At 41.7% G+C, this 18,007-nt stretch overlaps 1 protein-coding gene across 30 annotated transcripts in view; it reads right to left on the bottom strand.

The window, feature by feature from the left end:
• Positions 1-4,086: 4,086 nt before the first annotated feature.
• Positions 4,087-18,007, bottom strand: part of LOC111255007 (prolactin-releasing peptide receptor-like) — a 57,751-nt gene continuing 43,830 nt past the window's right edge. For 13 of the 30 annotated variants that reach the window (XR_015317723.1, XR_015317731.1, XR_015317727.1 and 10 more), the window contains 3 exons: positions 12,052-12,094; positions 7,282-9,137; positions 6,905-7,043 (listed from right to left, as the gene is read on the bottom strand). Coding sequence is in view for 16 of the 30 variants with exons in the window: in XM_086975735.1 (XP_086831861.1) it covers positions 5,781-7,043 (1,263 nt within the window). In the remaining 14 variants the exon portion in view is untranslated. Of the gene's footprint in view, positions 7,044-7,281; positions 9,138-12,051; positions 12,095-16,057; positions 17,397-18,007 lie in introns of those variants that run through there. The other 17 variants (XM_022816599.2, XM_022816600.2, XM_086975732.1 and 14 more) reach the window with 11 other exon arrangements.

Below are 18,007 nucleotides of genomic sequence, written 5' to 3'. Positions count from 1 at the left end.
TGATTCATTTCGCAGGCTAATATTTATAATGAACGATTTAGGATGCTATTAGTATTCTAACATCTTGGGTATCTAACTATTCAATATAAGCTAGTAGGAATACGATCACCTTTTAGGGGAACATCTCGAAGCCTGACTTTGCAGCTCCGAACGCACTTCTTAGAAGGTTTGCTATAGGGCCTAAAAAATCATATCAGGAGAATACGACCCATAGCTTCCATAGTCTATGAACTGTTCTAGCCTACTTTGTCGTCGATCGAATAATGCTCACATTTCGTCTACGCTGATTGTGTACGTCCGTGTTGGGAAGATGCCACCCGTCACTTGGCTGTTTCTAGCGGACTCTTTGGGCTAAGGAACTTCGTCACCTTTGCCATCCCTAAAAGTGATCACATGGCCAATGGTCATAGCTGATGTCACAACACCGTAGCTATCCTATTTGACTTTGAGTTACTTAATACTAACGACGCTGGAGTCCGTTTAGCCTTCTCATGTATATACGATTCTGTCTACTGCATCTTTGCTACATTTGACTACATATTTTTATAGGTGACAACCGAATCACTCTAAAGTTAAAGTTCTGAACCTTTTTGTTGAAGCTCAGACTGATAACAGGGTGTTCAAGTTGCAGCGATGCATTCCAGCTGCTCGAAGCTTATTCAATTTCAAGTTTACCGTATCAGCTTATAGCAGCCTAATATTCCATACAGACTATATTCCAATATATCTAGAGGTCATGTGAATGACTAGAACACGAACTAGCAGTATCTACGATTTGAAAAGGCTCGTGGTAGCTCTGTTTATAGTAAATATGATGGCAACACATTTAATGTTGTAACAACAAACTTCTATATAATTTTGAAACGTTTCTACACAAAAGCAAAGTATCAACACCCGACTTATAGCTTACGGAAGAATGAGATGGAAGAAAGAAGAATCTTTCCTAAGATGGCAATTGTCTGGAAAACATCAAACACTCGATTAAAACGATACTGTTTCTAGATCCTTTCTAATAACATTGATCTCAAAATATCAACCTGTTTTTCATCGCCATTATGAAGGTTGGCGTATGGCTATGGGGAGAATGGTTTAACTAGTGACAAAAACGTTGTATTATATAGCTGTCAATTATGGACAATTTTAATTTCACTTTAGGAGTAGCTCATCTGTTTTTGCATTACTGGGAATTTTCTCAAAAGAAGAAGCCCATATTTTACATAAAAGAGCTTGATTTGCTCAAAGAGTCTTGTAGCTAAATCAGAGAGCCGAGCTGTTTGTGAAACATCAGCCAAAGCATCCAACAAAACTAAACTATGCATTTTCTCACTCGTGACAATGACTCGATAAATAGTAAAATAGGGGACCCGATCTGCTTGTTGCTACGATACGGCAGTAACTTCTATAGACTGAACATACTGTATTTTAAGGTCGTTTAATTTGCTATGATCCTTTAGCATTCACCATATTATTTTTGAAGAATAAGGGAAACAACGTACTTTTAAACGCTGACTAAGACGTATGGCTCATTGCAGTAAGTTGCAACGGCACGCCAATGGCGAATTTCGATTTCGTCTTCTACATCCAATTGAAATGCAATCAAGGGAACCAAGAACTCGTATTGACCGCTAAGGTTAGGCAGGGCCTCAATAAAAGCCAATTGAAGTACAGGAGCGAAGAACCTACATTACGCTTTGAAATCAGGAGAACGACGGAACGGAACAGTCAGCTGTTAAGGCATCGATACAGGCACTAGTTTCTTGCCATAGAAACCGAACGCTTAACTAGACTTTCCGTGAGTCCACCGCCATAGGATTCACTAAGCTAATTCAGATGCACAAAGAAACGCATCTTTTCTACCATAGGTTTAATGTTTTTTTTTTTTTTTTTTTTTGATCCGCTCACAAATATATCATTAAAATTCATCTGATTTCAAAGGTCAAAAGCTTGTCCAAATGCCAATTCACAGCATGCTATGCTAGAACAAACTAGAAGAGCACTTAGTGGACCCCTCTACTTGATTAATTCCATTGAGTATAAGATATATCAGCCCATATCGAAACGGTAGCCTATTTGTAAACTATACAATTGCTTGCTTCTTTAGCTTATTGTCCTTCTAACAATTTGCTTCGTGCAATTTTATTAGAGACATCTGTAGTAAAGGTTATAATCCTATCGCGAATAGAAACAGATTCACCCAAGTAGTATGTTAGTCATGCAAGCAGAACTACCTTGAAAATAGGTTTATCTAGTGAGGGTAAGCTGCTATGTATACAAATGCAGTTGGTCAAAATGCAAAAATTTAAGGTTGGCTTGAAAAAGATCTAAGGTCATATATGAAAATTGTTCGCTTGTATGAAATAAGTTATATATTCAGGAACCTTTTGGGTAATTTTTAGTGCTGTTTTATTCAATTCAACATTACGTTTCGTGGAATTAATTCAGGTTCTTCTAGATTAGGTATTTCGAATTGACCGATTGGTGATACTGCTCCTGTATCTGAAACGTCGTAATATCAATATGACGCTACTTAATAGAGCCTAGGTAGATATTGGATCTTCCTAATTGTTCAGACGGCTAGCGAAGTGGGCACAAAAGGGTTCGCATCTTTATCTTCGACCGGAATTAATAGGATAGGGAGGTCTCATTGACCAGTTTCACCGTGTGTAATATTATCGGAAGGCCGCTAGAGCATTTGGCATGCTTACAAACGGAACGATCGGAATCGTTGTAAACAACGTTTCTTTTTGCTAGATATCCACTGACAGAAGTTACTTTTAAAGGCAAAATGTAGTTGGATTTTGGTCGGTACGATTTTTGAGGCAGAGATTACGAGTAGGACACGGGAAAAGAAACATGTTACACTAATAAGGGCAGGCCGAAAGTTTTGGTCAAGACTGAATTAAAAACCTTTTAAATAGGAGTCGTCCGTCGCGCTAAATGCGAGTTGAAGAAACACTCCGTTATGAAATCGAGCAAATACTAACCATATCAAGCAAACAGTGAAGTAGGGATAAATATCGAATTATTACTTAACATATATATATATATATGTTTATAATATTCAGTAGTTTTTTTATTCAAGCGCACACGTGTTATAGGCATTTAACAGTGTTCAGCGATTTTTATTGGTTACTTAAATTGCGTCTATGTAATAGGTCGACTTATCGCTTCGTCGAATAATAACATTTAGGTATAATTAGTTATAATTAGCATTGAACTAAAATCAACATATGATTCAATGATATTGTCTTTAGGTTTTTTTTAAAAAAATAAAAGATATACACGGTGTTGCATATATATTGGACGCTACGGTTGTTGTTATCATCATCGGCATTATTGTCATATTTTTTTGGTTTTGGAAAATCGGTACAATAGACACTCTCGGGTTTTTGTTGTTTGTTTATTACATACATATATAACATTTAGCAATAATAAACATTTAATAAATGTACATATTTCGGCCATCGTACACAAGTGAATAACCTAGTATATACAAGTAACTGCTTACCTAATATACCCCCATGTGGTATGCTAAATTATCTATTCATTCGCCTTCATCTTAAAGGGCGTTGTTCTGTAATCGCAAATCGACCAGCTCTATAAATCTATCCGGAACAGTAAAACTATAATATTTGTATAATAATAATGATCATCTCAAGTAATTATCTAATGGGAACATACACCTTTTCTACCACTGCCTTTTCGGCTACCTACCATTCTCTTTCATTATTTTCATATAGGAGTTGTTCGGGTACCTATAATACGAATAGTAATAATAATTATATATAATTATAGTGATGGTGTTCTCCCTGTGTCTCTGCCACGTGCGTCAATAGGTTCATTGCGCCATTGGCTCTCATAGGTGAAGCTCAGCTGTTTTGTATTCGAATCACTCATCAGAAATTACACGAAGGGCGGTGTAGGGTCTCGAACGTTGTATGTACGTATGTATGTATGTATGTATGCATGTATGTATGCATGTATGTATATATACGCATGGCATTCGGGCCAATAGGCATAAATAATGGTGCCTAGCTTATTTGTAACCCACCGCTATTTCCATGCTAAGACAAAAAAGATGTTGAATGGAATAATATAATTACGTTATTTATTATAGTTGAGATTCTACCGAGTCGTACAAAGGATCAATATCAGAAAATTTTAAAAATGCCATCTATCTTTGCTAAAGGTCGCGCTGTAAGTTTTGAGATAGAGTCCGCATATAAACGGAACATTTGTGTGTGTCAAATCTCATCACCTAACGACAGTTTCTGGGCTACAATAGTCCACTCTCATTGATCATAGCAATAGTAAACAAACATGAGGTAGTGTTTCTGCTACTGTGTCATTATGATTTTTGCTTAGATGTTACCGTTTTTTATATGAATTTCTCAATGTTTTCATATATCTAGTGAAACACTTAAAGTAAAGATACTTAATGTTACATGTGCTTTGTTTGGCTTGTGAAAGGCTTGCAGCGACCTCTAAGCGACTTCCTAACCTAATTACTTTTCACTCACGTCCTTCTTTGGTCGTTTTCTTTTCACCACCCAAACAGCACTACCTGGAGCACTTACGTGGGGCACGGCACACCTCCCTGATGAGAAGAAAAAAAATTGCCGGGACGACATCGAGGCTCGCTATGCCACCTGCATTACCAATTCAATCGCAATCAATTCAGGGAGCCAGTCGTCCCCGCGTTCCTTCATTAACATCACATAATATTTTGTGCAAACCAGCCTGCTTGTCAAACTCTTCCACACGGCGACTGTCATGCTTTGAAAATAAGCAAAAAAAAAAAAGAGGAGTTGGCGAGGGAAGGGGGCAGGGAGCAGGTGTAGCAATGGAAAAAAGAGAGAAATAGCACGAGCGTAATCTTTTGTATTTCCGGCTATGCAGTGCTACCTTTTATTCTACTTAGACGCTTTATTCCTATGCAGATTTTGACTCACATGATATTCACTGACAAGCAAACACTGCGATCGGCCGCAATCATCGATTCGACTACCCTCCGCATCAGTTGCGTGCCTGCTGCTTATGCTACGTTACGGGCCCGTTTCTCAATCAGGACATATAGAAAAAGGCCAAATAGTGTCCGAACAATAACAGAAACCACCTGCCTCATCACTGGTCTTCCCACTTGCCATAGCTTCTGTACTATAAGACATAGTAATGTGATCTAAGAACTTACTTGTTGTTCGACAAAGGTCTTGGCCAGACTTCGTGAGACCAGATGCCCCCATCGCTTCACCGCTATAATACATACGCATTTGCTCTTGGAGCCGAACGCGGCAGTATAAAGGAGATTGTACATAGGCTATATGTACACCATAACGGTACACCAAAGGCAAATCCTTACATGAAGTTATAGACGCAGAAAAAAAACCATGCCTCTACTAGTTTTCCAATTGTACTCTCACTTCATTCACTCATTGTCACCCACGTTTATTAGTTTGCGCCCTAATGTTATTTATTATTGACATTATTGTTATTACTGTGTGTCTCTTTATTATCGAAGTTAACATAGCCAATAATCAGTATAACTAGCTTTGTTAGTAGTTTATGCTTGCGGTTTTCTCCCACTTTTGTGCATTAAAAGTCCGCTATAACTCCGTCGAATAATGACGTATTACGCAATGTCACAGTTTGGTACTATCACCTAGAACACTCCTACCTGGTATCCTCTAATTTTGCTAGTAATCTTATCTCGTTCTCGTTTGTTTACCGATCCGGTTTCTTTTTGTTGTCTTGGAGTTATTTATACAGGGCGATTTATATGGCTACACGTTACAGCTAGATACGGGATTTGCTGCCAAAACGGTAGATTCTGTCCGACCCGCGTTAGCTGTCGTTTCAGCCAGATCTGTGAGTGGCTGAACGTTGGAGGTAAGCAATGGTTGCCGGCTGCTCCGGTCAGCATTGACGGCTGTCGGTTCCATTGGAGCTTCGATTCCATTGGTCTTACGGACACTCGTATTAATTAAGACATTTTTCGAAAAGAAACAAGGTAGGACAAGCTTGAATTCCTTACGAAAGTTCTCATTGAGCCATGCGTACAAAAATGGATTATAACACGCTGAGCTCATGGCAATCGCGTGCGTAACAAAGAAGACAATATTTGCGTATTTCCAAGCCGTGTACTCGGGATTGAAGTCCATGATCACATGGAACATGTTCAGTGGAAGCCACGACGCCCCAAATATCACCACCATCGTAATCAGCATACGGTTCGTTCGCTTTGCACGTTTGCGTTCGAGCTCTTCCTTTTGCTGGGATTTGGCACCAGGCATGTACTTTGCACGCACCGCCAGCCGAGAGCATACTCGCACATAGCAAAGTGCCATGACGATGAAGGGCACGATAAACTGCAGAATCGACGTCGCTGACGTGAACGTCTTCCTATACCGCTCGTCCGGCCAGTCCTCGAAGCAGATATCACGAGGAACATCGGCAGTGGCTGGGCGAATCGCCATGAACATCCCATACGGAAGTGTTAAAATCAGAGAGATCACCCAAATGAGCGCGATAACGAACAAGCATGTCAATTCCTTCATTCGTGGTCGAAAAGGGTGCAAAATGACGAGGTAACGGTCTATGGCGATCGACATTAAAGTCAGTACGGATAGATAAACGCTAACACCGAGCGAATACGGCAATAAATGGCAGAGCAATTGTCCAAACACCCAGTCCTCTAGGATGTACTCGATAGCTGTTACGGGTCCAGCTAACGTACAGAGGAGGATATCCGCCAATCCGAGATTTGTAATAAAGAAATTTGTCACAGTTCGCATATGACGATTTCGTAGTACTACCCAACAAACGAGCAGATTGCCAGATAGTCCAACGACGCAGATGATCGTGTAGATAATTGCCAGTATACTCTCAAACAACAGTTGTGACGGTGGGTTTTCGTAGAGACTCGAGTCATTGTCATGATACCAGCCCAGGCCTTCCAAGTCTGGGCTGCTGAAATTGCTCTGATTACTTAGCAACTGTTCGAGAATCGCTTCTACATCGTTCATAGTTCTCACTGATGTACTCATCTGAAAACGAAGAAAAAAACCAAGAAAAGATATCAATGTTCGCTGTTTGAAGGGGTGCGTGTGTATTAGACATGTTAATATTCAATTCATGAATTCAATACAGACGGAACAATAGTCACACTGTTCTGGCCGTTTGTCTTGTCCATATATTATCGCATGCTTCAGATAGTACTAGCCTATATGTTATGTCGCTATGGACGACATCGGTATTGTGACATACTCATCGTCGATACCATACCTCTGTGAGTTTTTCAGGGTGAGTTTATGCGTATTACCGTACTCTATCTAGCCCGACGTGCGCTACTAGTTAAGTGTATAGGCTGGCACCTATTGTATTGTATTGTATCACAGATATACATAGATGTAGATCTGTATTAGATGTATACGACATGGTCTTTGTTGACATGTCGACAAGGTTAGACGAGTTCCAGTAATGCTGTCGTTTAGTAGTGATTATTTGTACCACTGTTCAGTTAAGATTGAATCTGGGACGGAGCGGGTACCGTGAGCAGAATTTGATCTGGCCCTGTTGTGCTATAGCGAACGGTGATTAGGGCGGGCATATTGTTGGACGAAAGCTCAAAATTTGATGACTTCGGTAAAAAAGTCTCCTGTACAGTCATATCAACTTGTCCCGTCCCGTTCTGAGCTCGTTCGGGCTTCGCTTGCGAGTTACTTCGTCGGACGGACGGAGCCGGCGTCGCAATCCGGAAACCCGGCAAGACCTGTTTGAACTCCTTTCGGAAGTTGTCATTAAGCCACGCATAGAGGAATGGATTGTAGCAGGTGGAACTCATCGCAACGGCGTGACAAGTGAAGAAGATAACGTTGTACGACGAGGCCGAATAGGCTGCCGCTGGAATGTGGAAATCAATCCATAGATTATGAATGTTTAGCGGAAGCCATGAAGCAGCGAAAAACATCACCATCACTATGAGCATCCTGTTCGTACGCCGAGTTCGTTTTCGTTCAAGTTCCCGAAGGGATTTGGCACCCGATTTGACGCGTACACGCTGTCGCAATTTACAACATACACGCAAGTAACAAAAGCTGACAACTGCGAACGGCAAGACGAACTGCAAAAACGTTGTTAGTAGGCTGAACGTACGACGATTATGTTCGGCTGGCCAGTTCTCCTGGCAGAAAGTGCCGTCGACGACGTGAAAATGCTCGATGAAGGTGCCATATGGCAGAGTGAACATGCACGCTGTTAGCCAGATACAGGCCACTATAGCGGCGCACAATGGCACCTGCATTCGACTGCGGAATGGATGAATGATGACGAAATATCGGTCGACCGCAATGGCCATGAGGGTAAATGCTGATACGTAGACGGATACGCCCTGAGCGAAGGGGACAATATGGCAGAGTGTTTCGCCGAAAAGCCAGGTACCCAAAGCGATATGTGCTGATGTGAATGGCACAGCTAGTACACATATCAAGATGTCCGACACGGCTAAATTTGCTATAAAGAAATTGGTCACATTCTGCATGGCCGTATTCCGTGCTACGACAAAGCAGACGAGCAGATTTCCCATAATGCCAATGCTGAATATAAGGGCGTATACGATGTAGAATAGCAAGCGAATCGGCATCGAATTGCCTACCGCCCCTCTGCTATTTCTGGCATCACTGTCCGACCCATCCTGGGTTAGTATAAGGTCGAACAAGCTCTCATTAAATGTGACGTTTGTTTGGGCTACATTGTTTCCAGTTAGATTGAGACTGAGCAGAAATCGCAACATATCTTCATCAGTGATTTTCATTTTGCTTCCTTTTCTTCGTACTAATCCTTTTCTTTATGTGTGTTCATATGTCGTAAATATGGCGCATCAGGTGGCCTCCCCTTGTCCAAATCCTTGTAGCCCTCCAAACTGTTGCTATTCTACAACGGTAACGTCGTATATATCATACGTGTAAATAGTATTATGCGCCGTACAATTGTACTGTTGATGATACAAGATGTACGTCGACTTCGTGTCGTGTGGCGGGCCACAGCGAGACGGTTATCAACTAAGCCGCTTGGTTGGGTGCTTGGGTTGAACGTCCGAAGTGATTCGCTGGTCCGCTCTGCCCTGCTGGCGCGCTATCTCTCTGAGATCGCAAAAGGGAACACACAATGGAACGATTGCGTTAGTGAAACTCCAGCATGACATGGCATTTGTGCATGCCATGTGTTTATCTTGTTTCGGTGTGGAGGCCGGCGAGCGCTCAGGCAGGACACCGGACGGGACGTGGTCTCGAAGGGCACTTTTCCCTTATTACTTCAATCGGGCTGGGAGTGAATGGTGCACTTTTATTCGAATGCTGCTTCAAGTGGAAAAACTTATATCTCTTTAGAGTCCCTTCTCCTGCGTTTGCGGTAGGTCAACCGAGCATCAGAGCAGACGACGCAGCGAAACCACTACACGACTGACGTCGTTTGAGCGGATTATTCTTTGTACTACCATTAATTAACTGTTTGGCATTTTTCCTGTGTATATGTAGTATTGCATGATGCGGAGCTGTGACCTCTAAGTAAACACCGAAGACTAGCAAGTCTTTCGTTTGAAAGGTCAGTATCATGAATATGATGAGTTTGCGCATCAAGGGCATCGGTTACATGGCGTGGACACCTTACATGATTTGGATGCGGAGACTCACTAACTACTATTAATAGATAACAATGCTTTTTTCGTTCTGCTACGAAGGCTGTTAAAGGTGCTGCACCGTAGCGGCACGTTATTGACCAAAGATTAAATGAAACAGACGTAAAGTAAAGTAGTTACCTAACCTAAAGTCCACAGCTTAGCAAAGCTATATAAGCGAACTGAGCCAAACCAAATATTGTATAATTCATAGCATTACATCCAGCATTATGACGCGACTCGCTTGTCTGACCACATCTGTCTGTTTCTAGACTGATTTGCTGCATCTGCATTGTCGGTCTAAGAAACGTAGACATGGACACAATAGACGCAAGTATGGTGAATGGGTGCTACAAGGGTTGCTATTAAGGCACCTAAGCGCAGGTGGGGCGATATGATCAGGCACCAGGCATCCGCCCCAGTATCCCCAAAAAGCCAGTTCCAATTTGTAAGGCCGCATTATCGCAAATACGTACTGGCAACGTACAGCTGGCTGGGTTTTAGCGGTGTGACTGACCGACTGATACTAATCCAAATATAGGCCACGTATTCGGCCAATTGTTTAACTACGACGACTGGATGAATGAATGGATCGATCTGCTTGCAGGTAGCTTCGCTTTCTGAGTTCTGACTCGCAACCAACGTACTCAATGCACATTCAGAAAGACCACTACCGCCTACCATTATGCTCAACAGTATAGAAAACACAGTGGTTTCGGATCAGTCTCGATGCTATTTTCCAATACCAGCGATGCTACGCAGCGAATATACTGCAATATACTTATGTGCCAGTTACTGCTAGTAGTTAATAGAAATGTATTGTAGAGACATAAAAGGTGGGTGAATTTGGCAGCAGTAGTACTTGTAGTTATTAATAACTTGTACGTTTTCCTTCTCTGTTACACAGAGACGGCTGGCGCGGCGTCCGCTCAGATAAACTTAGTTAAACCCCAAGAGACTCGACAAAGAGCGATTCGAATAAAATTCAGTAATTACAGGATGGTAAGCCATCGTGTACCGACAAGGACCACGGCTATAACGTGCATAAAAGAAATGATATGCAGGAAGTAGTAAAGAAAGTGGATGAAACCAGATCCTACTGTGGTTCGTTGCTCCAGACTAAAGAAATGGAGCTCTTTTGATACATTTAAATATATATATATATATATATATATATATATATATATATATATATATATATATACATACATAAAGGATGCAGGAATTTGGATAATGGGAATCTGTAGATAATGGACCATAAATTGCGGATTCATGCCATTTCATGTCAGCTTAAGGTGTCGAAACTAGTAACCAACATAACGTGACTTGTCATTGGTGATTGCTTATTTCGCATACGTTGTGCTTAATTGTGTGTACGAATACTGTATCTATGTAGACAACTAACTTAAATCATAAGGCAGCTCCCAAAAGGCGAAGATGGATGAGCTTTTAGGGGTCCTTGGGGTAGCAAGTTGTTGTGCACGGCTTATCTAGCATAAGCTTTGCATCTAGGTTAATCATTTTGCGATCCATGACTATAGCTGAGATTTGTGGGAAGAATAGTTTGTTCATTCAGTTTTTTTCCCAGGCGACAATATGGACATGGCAAAATGCGTAAGGAAAGTCGAACGACCCGTGAAAGAAGGAAGACACGTAACATGTTTCGGTTTGAACAAAAACAAGGGAAGACGGTTAGCAAAAGGAAAAAAGCATATCAGAGTCTGCAAAAGGAGGAAGCGATGTAACCATGGTAGCGTATGGCACTCTTACTTATGTAAAATAGGGTTGTTGGTCGTAAGGCTCGTAACGACCTACAATACTTTCGGACCTCCAACAGCACTTTTATTACGACTAGATCTATGAGAACGGCAAAGAACAAGAGGAATCAAGGGTAGACATTAATCTGTGATGAATAAGTCAATTATTCGTGCTTAGAAGCCGAGAGGAGTCTACAGATGAACGCTACTTCTTTTTTGTTTAGCATCATGTAATCAATAGAACTGATGCTATTGTCAATACAAAAGTTCTGGAAGTACGAGACGGGGGAGCGAACGAGGAACGAAGAACCAACCCACCCAAACTGAGGAGCAGAAACGCGATGCCAAAAGTAGTAGTACCATTGAACTATAATTGGGCCACTTTTTACAACTACTATTAATGACTACGAGAGGAGCCGAAAAGCACACAGAAGACTTGTTGTCATATATCTAAGATCACTTAGCACACGGATAATGCTGTCCTAGGTTTACGTGAACGCTATGTCGCGCAAACGGGTAGTTTAAGCAGGCAAAGGGAAACCGTGAAGGATGGAAAGCGAGGAGGAGATACCAGGCCCACACGCCTGACTAGCAGTAGAAACGGTGGTATCTATCTAAACTTACCTTTCTTTTCAAGGTAGACCGAAAATCGGGAAATAAGATTCATCTGGAATGGAGGGAGTGATTTTGGTTAGTACAGTAAAACACCTGCTAAGCATTTCATTATCGTGTGGTTTGTTGTAACTTAAGTAGCATGCGTCAAGGCCAGTGGCCTGTGGATAGAATAACCCTAATTGTATTTACAAAATGACATAAGAAAGTATTTTCAATGAAGTTTTCTTATATATTCCTGAAATTTCCTGGGTATATCATCAGACATTTCCTTCTTTTGCAAATAGGAAGAACCTAGATTTTTCACTAACGTAAAGTTTAGTCAAAACACTGAATGCTAATTTTAGCTGCGCACTTCTTATGTACGCATTGGTAGTCAGATGCGACTATACCCATCGTCGTAACAAGCATATACCTGTTGCAAAGGTCATGCATTGAGTCTAGCATAAGATATGGTTAAAGATAATATGACATTAATGAGATAATTAGTAGAACGATCCAACTAGAGGATTGTCCGACAGTATCTTTGCATATCTCGGGTATGTATTTATCACGCACACTTTTATCGCTTGATATAGACCACAACTCCCTTTCGAGACATTTCCCATTTCAGCAGTAGGTAATACCCAGCCAAGAAATCGATCACTGCGGTCGGCAACCGCACTTTTAAGCCTTTTTTTGTTTTGACTATTTGGAACAGATGGGAGACAGCAGGGTTGCGATTATTACGTCAAGTTCTCGGACAAAGCCCTATTCTGTTGCCTGATGGCTTCCTAGTTAGTATATGGCATATTCGAAAACTTTTTATGTTACCGATACCATATTATCATGGTACTTTGTTTAGTTGTACTTGAATATTGTAAGACATTTGCAACTGTTATATACTTGATATAGACTGTTTTCACTATTATAACATTTGCTTTCGGTCCATTATCAACTATAGCTTATTGAACGCCAGAGCTGCCAATTATAGTGTATATATAATATAGACATGGAATAGGCAGATGTTGAACCACAGTATCCTTATTTTCGCTATTCTGACGTCTTTATTAGGAGTTTACAAGCAAGCAACGACCAAGAGATACAAATTATCATATTATATCAAATTATTTGTATTTTCATAAAACGTGAGCTCGACTCATTGGGCTTCGGGTGGATATGCGAGAGTTCGTATTATAAAGCCCAATGCACATCTTTCCCCACTAATGTAACTAAAAAGTTTCGTATTGCAAATTGGATCTATCCATTTTCCGTTACGATTTTCGTTTGTGGCCCTGCCCTATAAGTTCCTACTGGTGGCAGATCGTCTTACACATATGTTTTTTTTTGCACCCTCTGTGCACCGTATGCGTTCATGGAGGCGAAGTCTTGGTGTAACCAAACTCGAACCAGCGTCTGAGCGACTAATGAATATCCGAGAAGAAGTCAGCCACTGAAGGTTTTAAGCCACCTTCAATAACTGTACATTGTACAAATGATATGGCGCCAGTTATTCCTTGCCAACATCTCAGTGTTTTCTGACTGCTTCCACAAGCAGAACCTACGAATCTGTGTCAGAGAAGAAAGTCGGCATTTTCATAGTATCATCAGATGACTCACCCCTAGACAAAGACAAAAACGGATAGAGATGCCTTAGTCTAGAAGGCGATATTAGAAATGGTCGTGTATGTACTAGATAATCAGCAGAAGGCGCACCGGTGTATGAGGAAAGTTGCACATGCCATTATCATAGGGTCAACCATTGTGCTTAGAACGGTGTCTAAAAAACTTCAGTGGGCTGAAACTAAGCCATCCCTTTGTCCCCGTGACTCCCTGACACAACCAAATTTATCCGAGAAGTTCCTGGCAGTGACGGATCAGCAGATTGCGTTTGTCACCGTCATCGATAACGACTACTACAATGACTGCTTCGCTCGCTGCAGCTACTTTAGCTACCGTTATTTATTATAGATAAACGTCTTCTCGCTGTTCAGCACTTTCTACCGGAGCAAATGCTGTTACCAGGCGCTCGCTGTAGGAACTCTACTTTTCTTCCACAATACAGGGGTTTTTCCGGTGGCTTCTATTTCAAAAACTGCAAGTATTCATTTTTTGGTAGAGGCGGCAGCAGCGGCTTCGGTTAAGGCTACTGACGGAAGTGGATATCAGTGGAAATGAAGACAGGCTTGTTGGTTAGTCGGAGGCTGCGAAAGAAGAACAAGGGGCCTTCATTTTCCCTTAAGTGTTTCCTCTTTCGCTCCAACTTTATATAGCCGCCATTGCCACTTTTCCCGGAAGGCCTCTATCATTTTGGCACTCGCTTCGTCAGATTGTTGGAAGCCATCACGATACACTGATGTCTTTTTCATGCCGTTTGGATCTACCATCTCCTGCAGAAAGATACCCTGTGTGACGTGATTTCCTTCACAACTTTATGACTATCCCTACCGCGCCGCTATCGATTCCTCGTTGTTCCGCGAAGCTTGAGAACAGCTGGCTAGAAACATGACTGACTGTTTGTGATGGTCAATGAAATCGAATGTTTTCGTTAAGGCCCTTAATATGACCCAAACAATGGTTGCTACTTATCGAGAAAACGAGAGACACCGATGGCACTAGGACGCTGAACAGGAGACAGAGAAGAAAAGTAAAGAGCGAAGGATAGACAATCACAAGCTTTTAGATTCGAAGTTTCGTAAGTGCTGCAGGACCTTGCTGCTATAATCTCGTAGAAGTCGGGAGTGAGGAGCGGAAGGATTTTCCCTGCGGGCGCTCTCCGTAAAAGTCACCGCCACACTTTCTCATTTTGCCATCGTTATCTCGTTTGGCATTCACGTATACGACAGCATAAATATATCTTAACATCGCCATCATAAGCCCCACCTAGCAGAGAATACGACTTTTGGATTTGTTGCTGCTGTTAGCAGAGCTCTGGCTGGCCTAGGATATAGCACCGATCACGAAAATAGCTAAGGCCCGCCCTGAGCGGAGGGCAAAAGGGAGAAGAGATATATCCGATCTCATGAACTCCATTCGTCACCATTGAGCATGACACGTATCTGAACGGTGTCTTTGCACTCTTAGCCGCCGGAGGTTGGACGACTATTACGGCGGAAGGGCACGAAATAGGGAACAAGCGCTAGGTACGGCCTTATAATACGAAGATAACACGCACAAACACAGCTTTGTACGTGGACTCTATATGGACTCTTAAGCGGAGTCCCCGATTTACTTCGTGACCTGCTGTTTTATACAATACTTGGAAGCACTGAGTCGCACGAGTTGGCTGAGGCGCTAGTTAGAGGCATTACAGGAAAGTGTCGCAAGTGCTCTGTCGATTGGATCTCCATAATATTATGGTACATCATGATGCACGCGGCTCCCCGCGTATCATTTCAAGCCATCTGGTACGATACAGTTATGTATTACCCGTGTCATAAGGTTTCGGATATACTTTTGGGAACAAGCACAATTTTGAAAAAATAACCTTAAACGATGACGGATTAAATGCAAGGCGTCATCCTTAAGAAGTACGAATACTAGAATAAAATAGGCTCTTATTTTCGTAAAATAAATAAAGTACTCTTTCAGGTGTGCGAAGCGTATGGAAGGTATTCGAATAATAGGGTTACAACGACTTCGAGTATGGCAAAAAAGAAACAAACGCTTCTCTTGACTTTTTTGTATTTTGTTGATTATGACATAGGTAATAATATACTTTACTCTGATGCATATAAAACAGCATATGTAACGCATGTAAATGTCGTTATGATTTGTGCAGGTGTGCATTGCCTTATAGGGGGCGACCGAGCTATTCGCAAACCTTATTTGCTATTCTAAAATACGGTAATATCCTCCTCATTGTCTATACTCTTCTATTTATACCTGTAGAATACACTACACAATGTTATTATTCTGTGAAATTTTTGTGAGTATATCTGTATCAATTTATTAATGCTAAGTTACGTAATTTGTATAGAATATTATTCCTAGTAGCAACTCTAATAAACTCATCAGCTATATACAAATAGTTCAATACCGAAAACAAGACAAACATAAATTCTGATTTGGCTAATCCTTTGCACGTATTGCAGTCTATCAGAGGTAGTTGGCGCCGACGTTCACATAATAATAACAGTAGGGTTACTGATATGGGCGGGTGTCCGTATATTCCGACCGCTATTGTCCGCTATATTGCGACCTAGCAGATCCACAGCATCATCACTCACATGTGATAAGTTCACACAGCTAAATTAACACGGATTGATCATGTTCTCTTTCGCACACAGTTTTTTTTCCTTTCGAAACACCGCACCTTCCTGACCGGGGAGCACTCTCAATTTGGTCATTACCTTACATCGTATCAGCCACTTGTAAACAATCTGAGACGGGTAAGCGGTGCAGTGAAACGCAGGTCCTGACAATGTCATTCTCTAAAAGCACTGTGAGGTGTAACTATCGTCTTTTCGATCGAGCCTACCTGCGTCTTGGTGGAGTCCTGCAGGCTCGCAGTCTCCGCGAACAAAGAGACCGCTACCCCAATAGTTTTCTGGACACAATAGGATAGAATGATACGACGTGCTAGGCTGGCCGGTCGCTCCTGTAGCGAAGACGAATATTACGTCACGAGTAACGCAAACGCCTGTCTTAACACCGTAAACAACAGGATGGCGTAGCAAACATGGTTTAACCACGCTAGGCGTGCTACTAGATGTAGACAAGAAACGGAGATGAAGGCAACTATTGTAAAACTTTTTCCATGTTTTCAACTAACGTGATCACGCAGTATAAGTGTAGCAAGTCGTTCTCTAGGATAAGAGCCGCTGGGTCCGTGAGGTACCGACATCAGTAACGCACCTAACGGGTGTTCGTATCGAAAAGACTTAGGCTACCTTGGTGCTAAAACTTACAGAAATGGTTGGGCTACACACAACCAGGACTGGCACATTATCCTATCTTTATGGCAAATGAAGCTGCGACAAATATCGCGCAGAGGCCCCCTTGGAATCTACGTCGAGTAATTTGTACATTATTACAAAAGAGTACATTGTGTGTGATATGGTAGTACGCCTTGCTAACTTGTAACGAATACCGTATAGACAACGAGAGCCATTCAGAGTTTTGTTGCCAACAAAAGCGAAAGAGCTAAAAAAGGAAGCATCGAGCGAATCAGAATACATAGAAGATGTTCTATTAGATGCAAACGTAACACCTAGTAGAACATCGTGGCATTGAAGTACGTTTCCAAGTTTCGCAGTAGCGTTGCTTGTGGCCAGTTTGTGCAATCATAACGAGCAGACTTAACGATTCGCTCGCGTGCCGTTATCACAGCTGCTTATCTGAGAACAAAGAAGAAGTATTAGTATGATTACGTATATCTACGTGAGGTACACAGCCAATGGCCTGGGAGGTAAACGTAAGCGGTCAAATAAAAGACTCTTGCACTCTCAAGTAACAGAGAAAAAAAAACTCATAGGCCCTCTTTGACGTCATTCATAATTTATCCGATAGCGTAATGTGTATTGATGTTTATCGCTTGCCGTCAATCTGCGTATGGCCTCAGACATATAGGGGCCACTTGCGTGCCATACTGTCACACTCTTAGACACATCATGCAAATTTTGTAGACCCGTACTAAAAAAAAATTCAAAAGCTCAAGACGACTTATGCTCGAATCTGTTGAAATTAAGTCAATGAGGTAGTAGCTAACGGCACCCAGTAACTGCCCGCCGCAATCTATATACTTGCAAGATTGCTTAATTAGTGCATAGTTCTCATACGATTAAAGCAAACGTAAATGAGTGACCTTTTTTTTATTTAATCGACCCCATTGATTTCACGTACAGAGATTATAAAAGCATTTATAGCAAGGTAAATTCATGGATGCGCTTCGGGCACTCGTCTTCGTGAGAGTCGTGCTAAACGTTTAAGATGCTTGCTAATGGTGAGCTATTATCACCCGCTGGTATTTGCCGTCGCTGCCATTACC

Source organism: Varroa destructor, unplaced genomic scaffold (genome assembly GCF_002443255.2).
Source record: "Varroa destructor unplaced genomic scaffold, Vdes_3.0 BEIS01000007.1, whole genome shotgun sequence".
Taxonomy (NCBI): domain Eukaryota; kingdom Metazoa; phylum Arthropoda; class Arachnida; order Mesostigmata; family Varroidae; genus Varroa; species Varroa destructor.
Note: the sequence above shows the minus strand (reverse complement) of the source record. Positions and strands in the feature narration are given on the sequence as shown.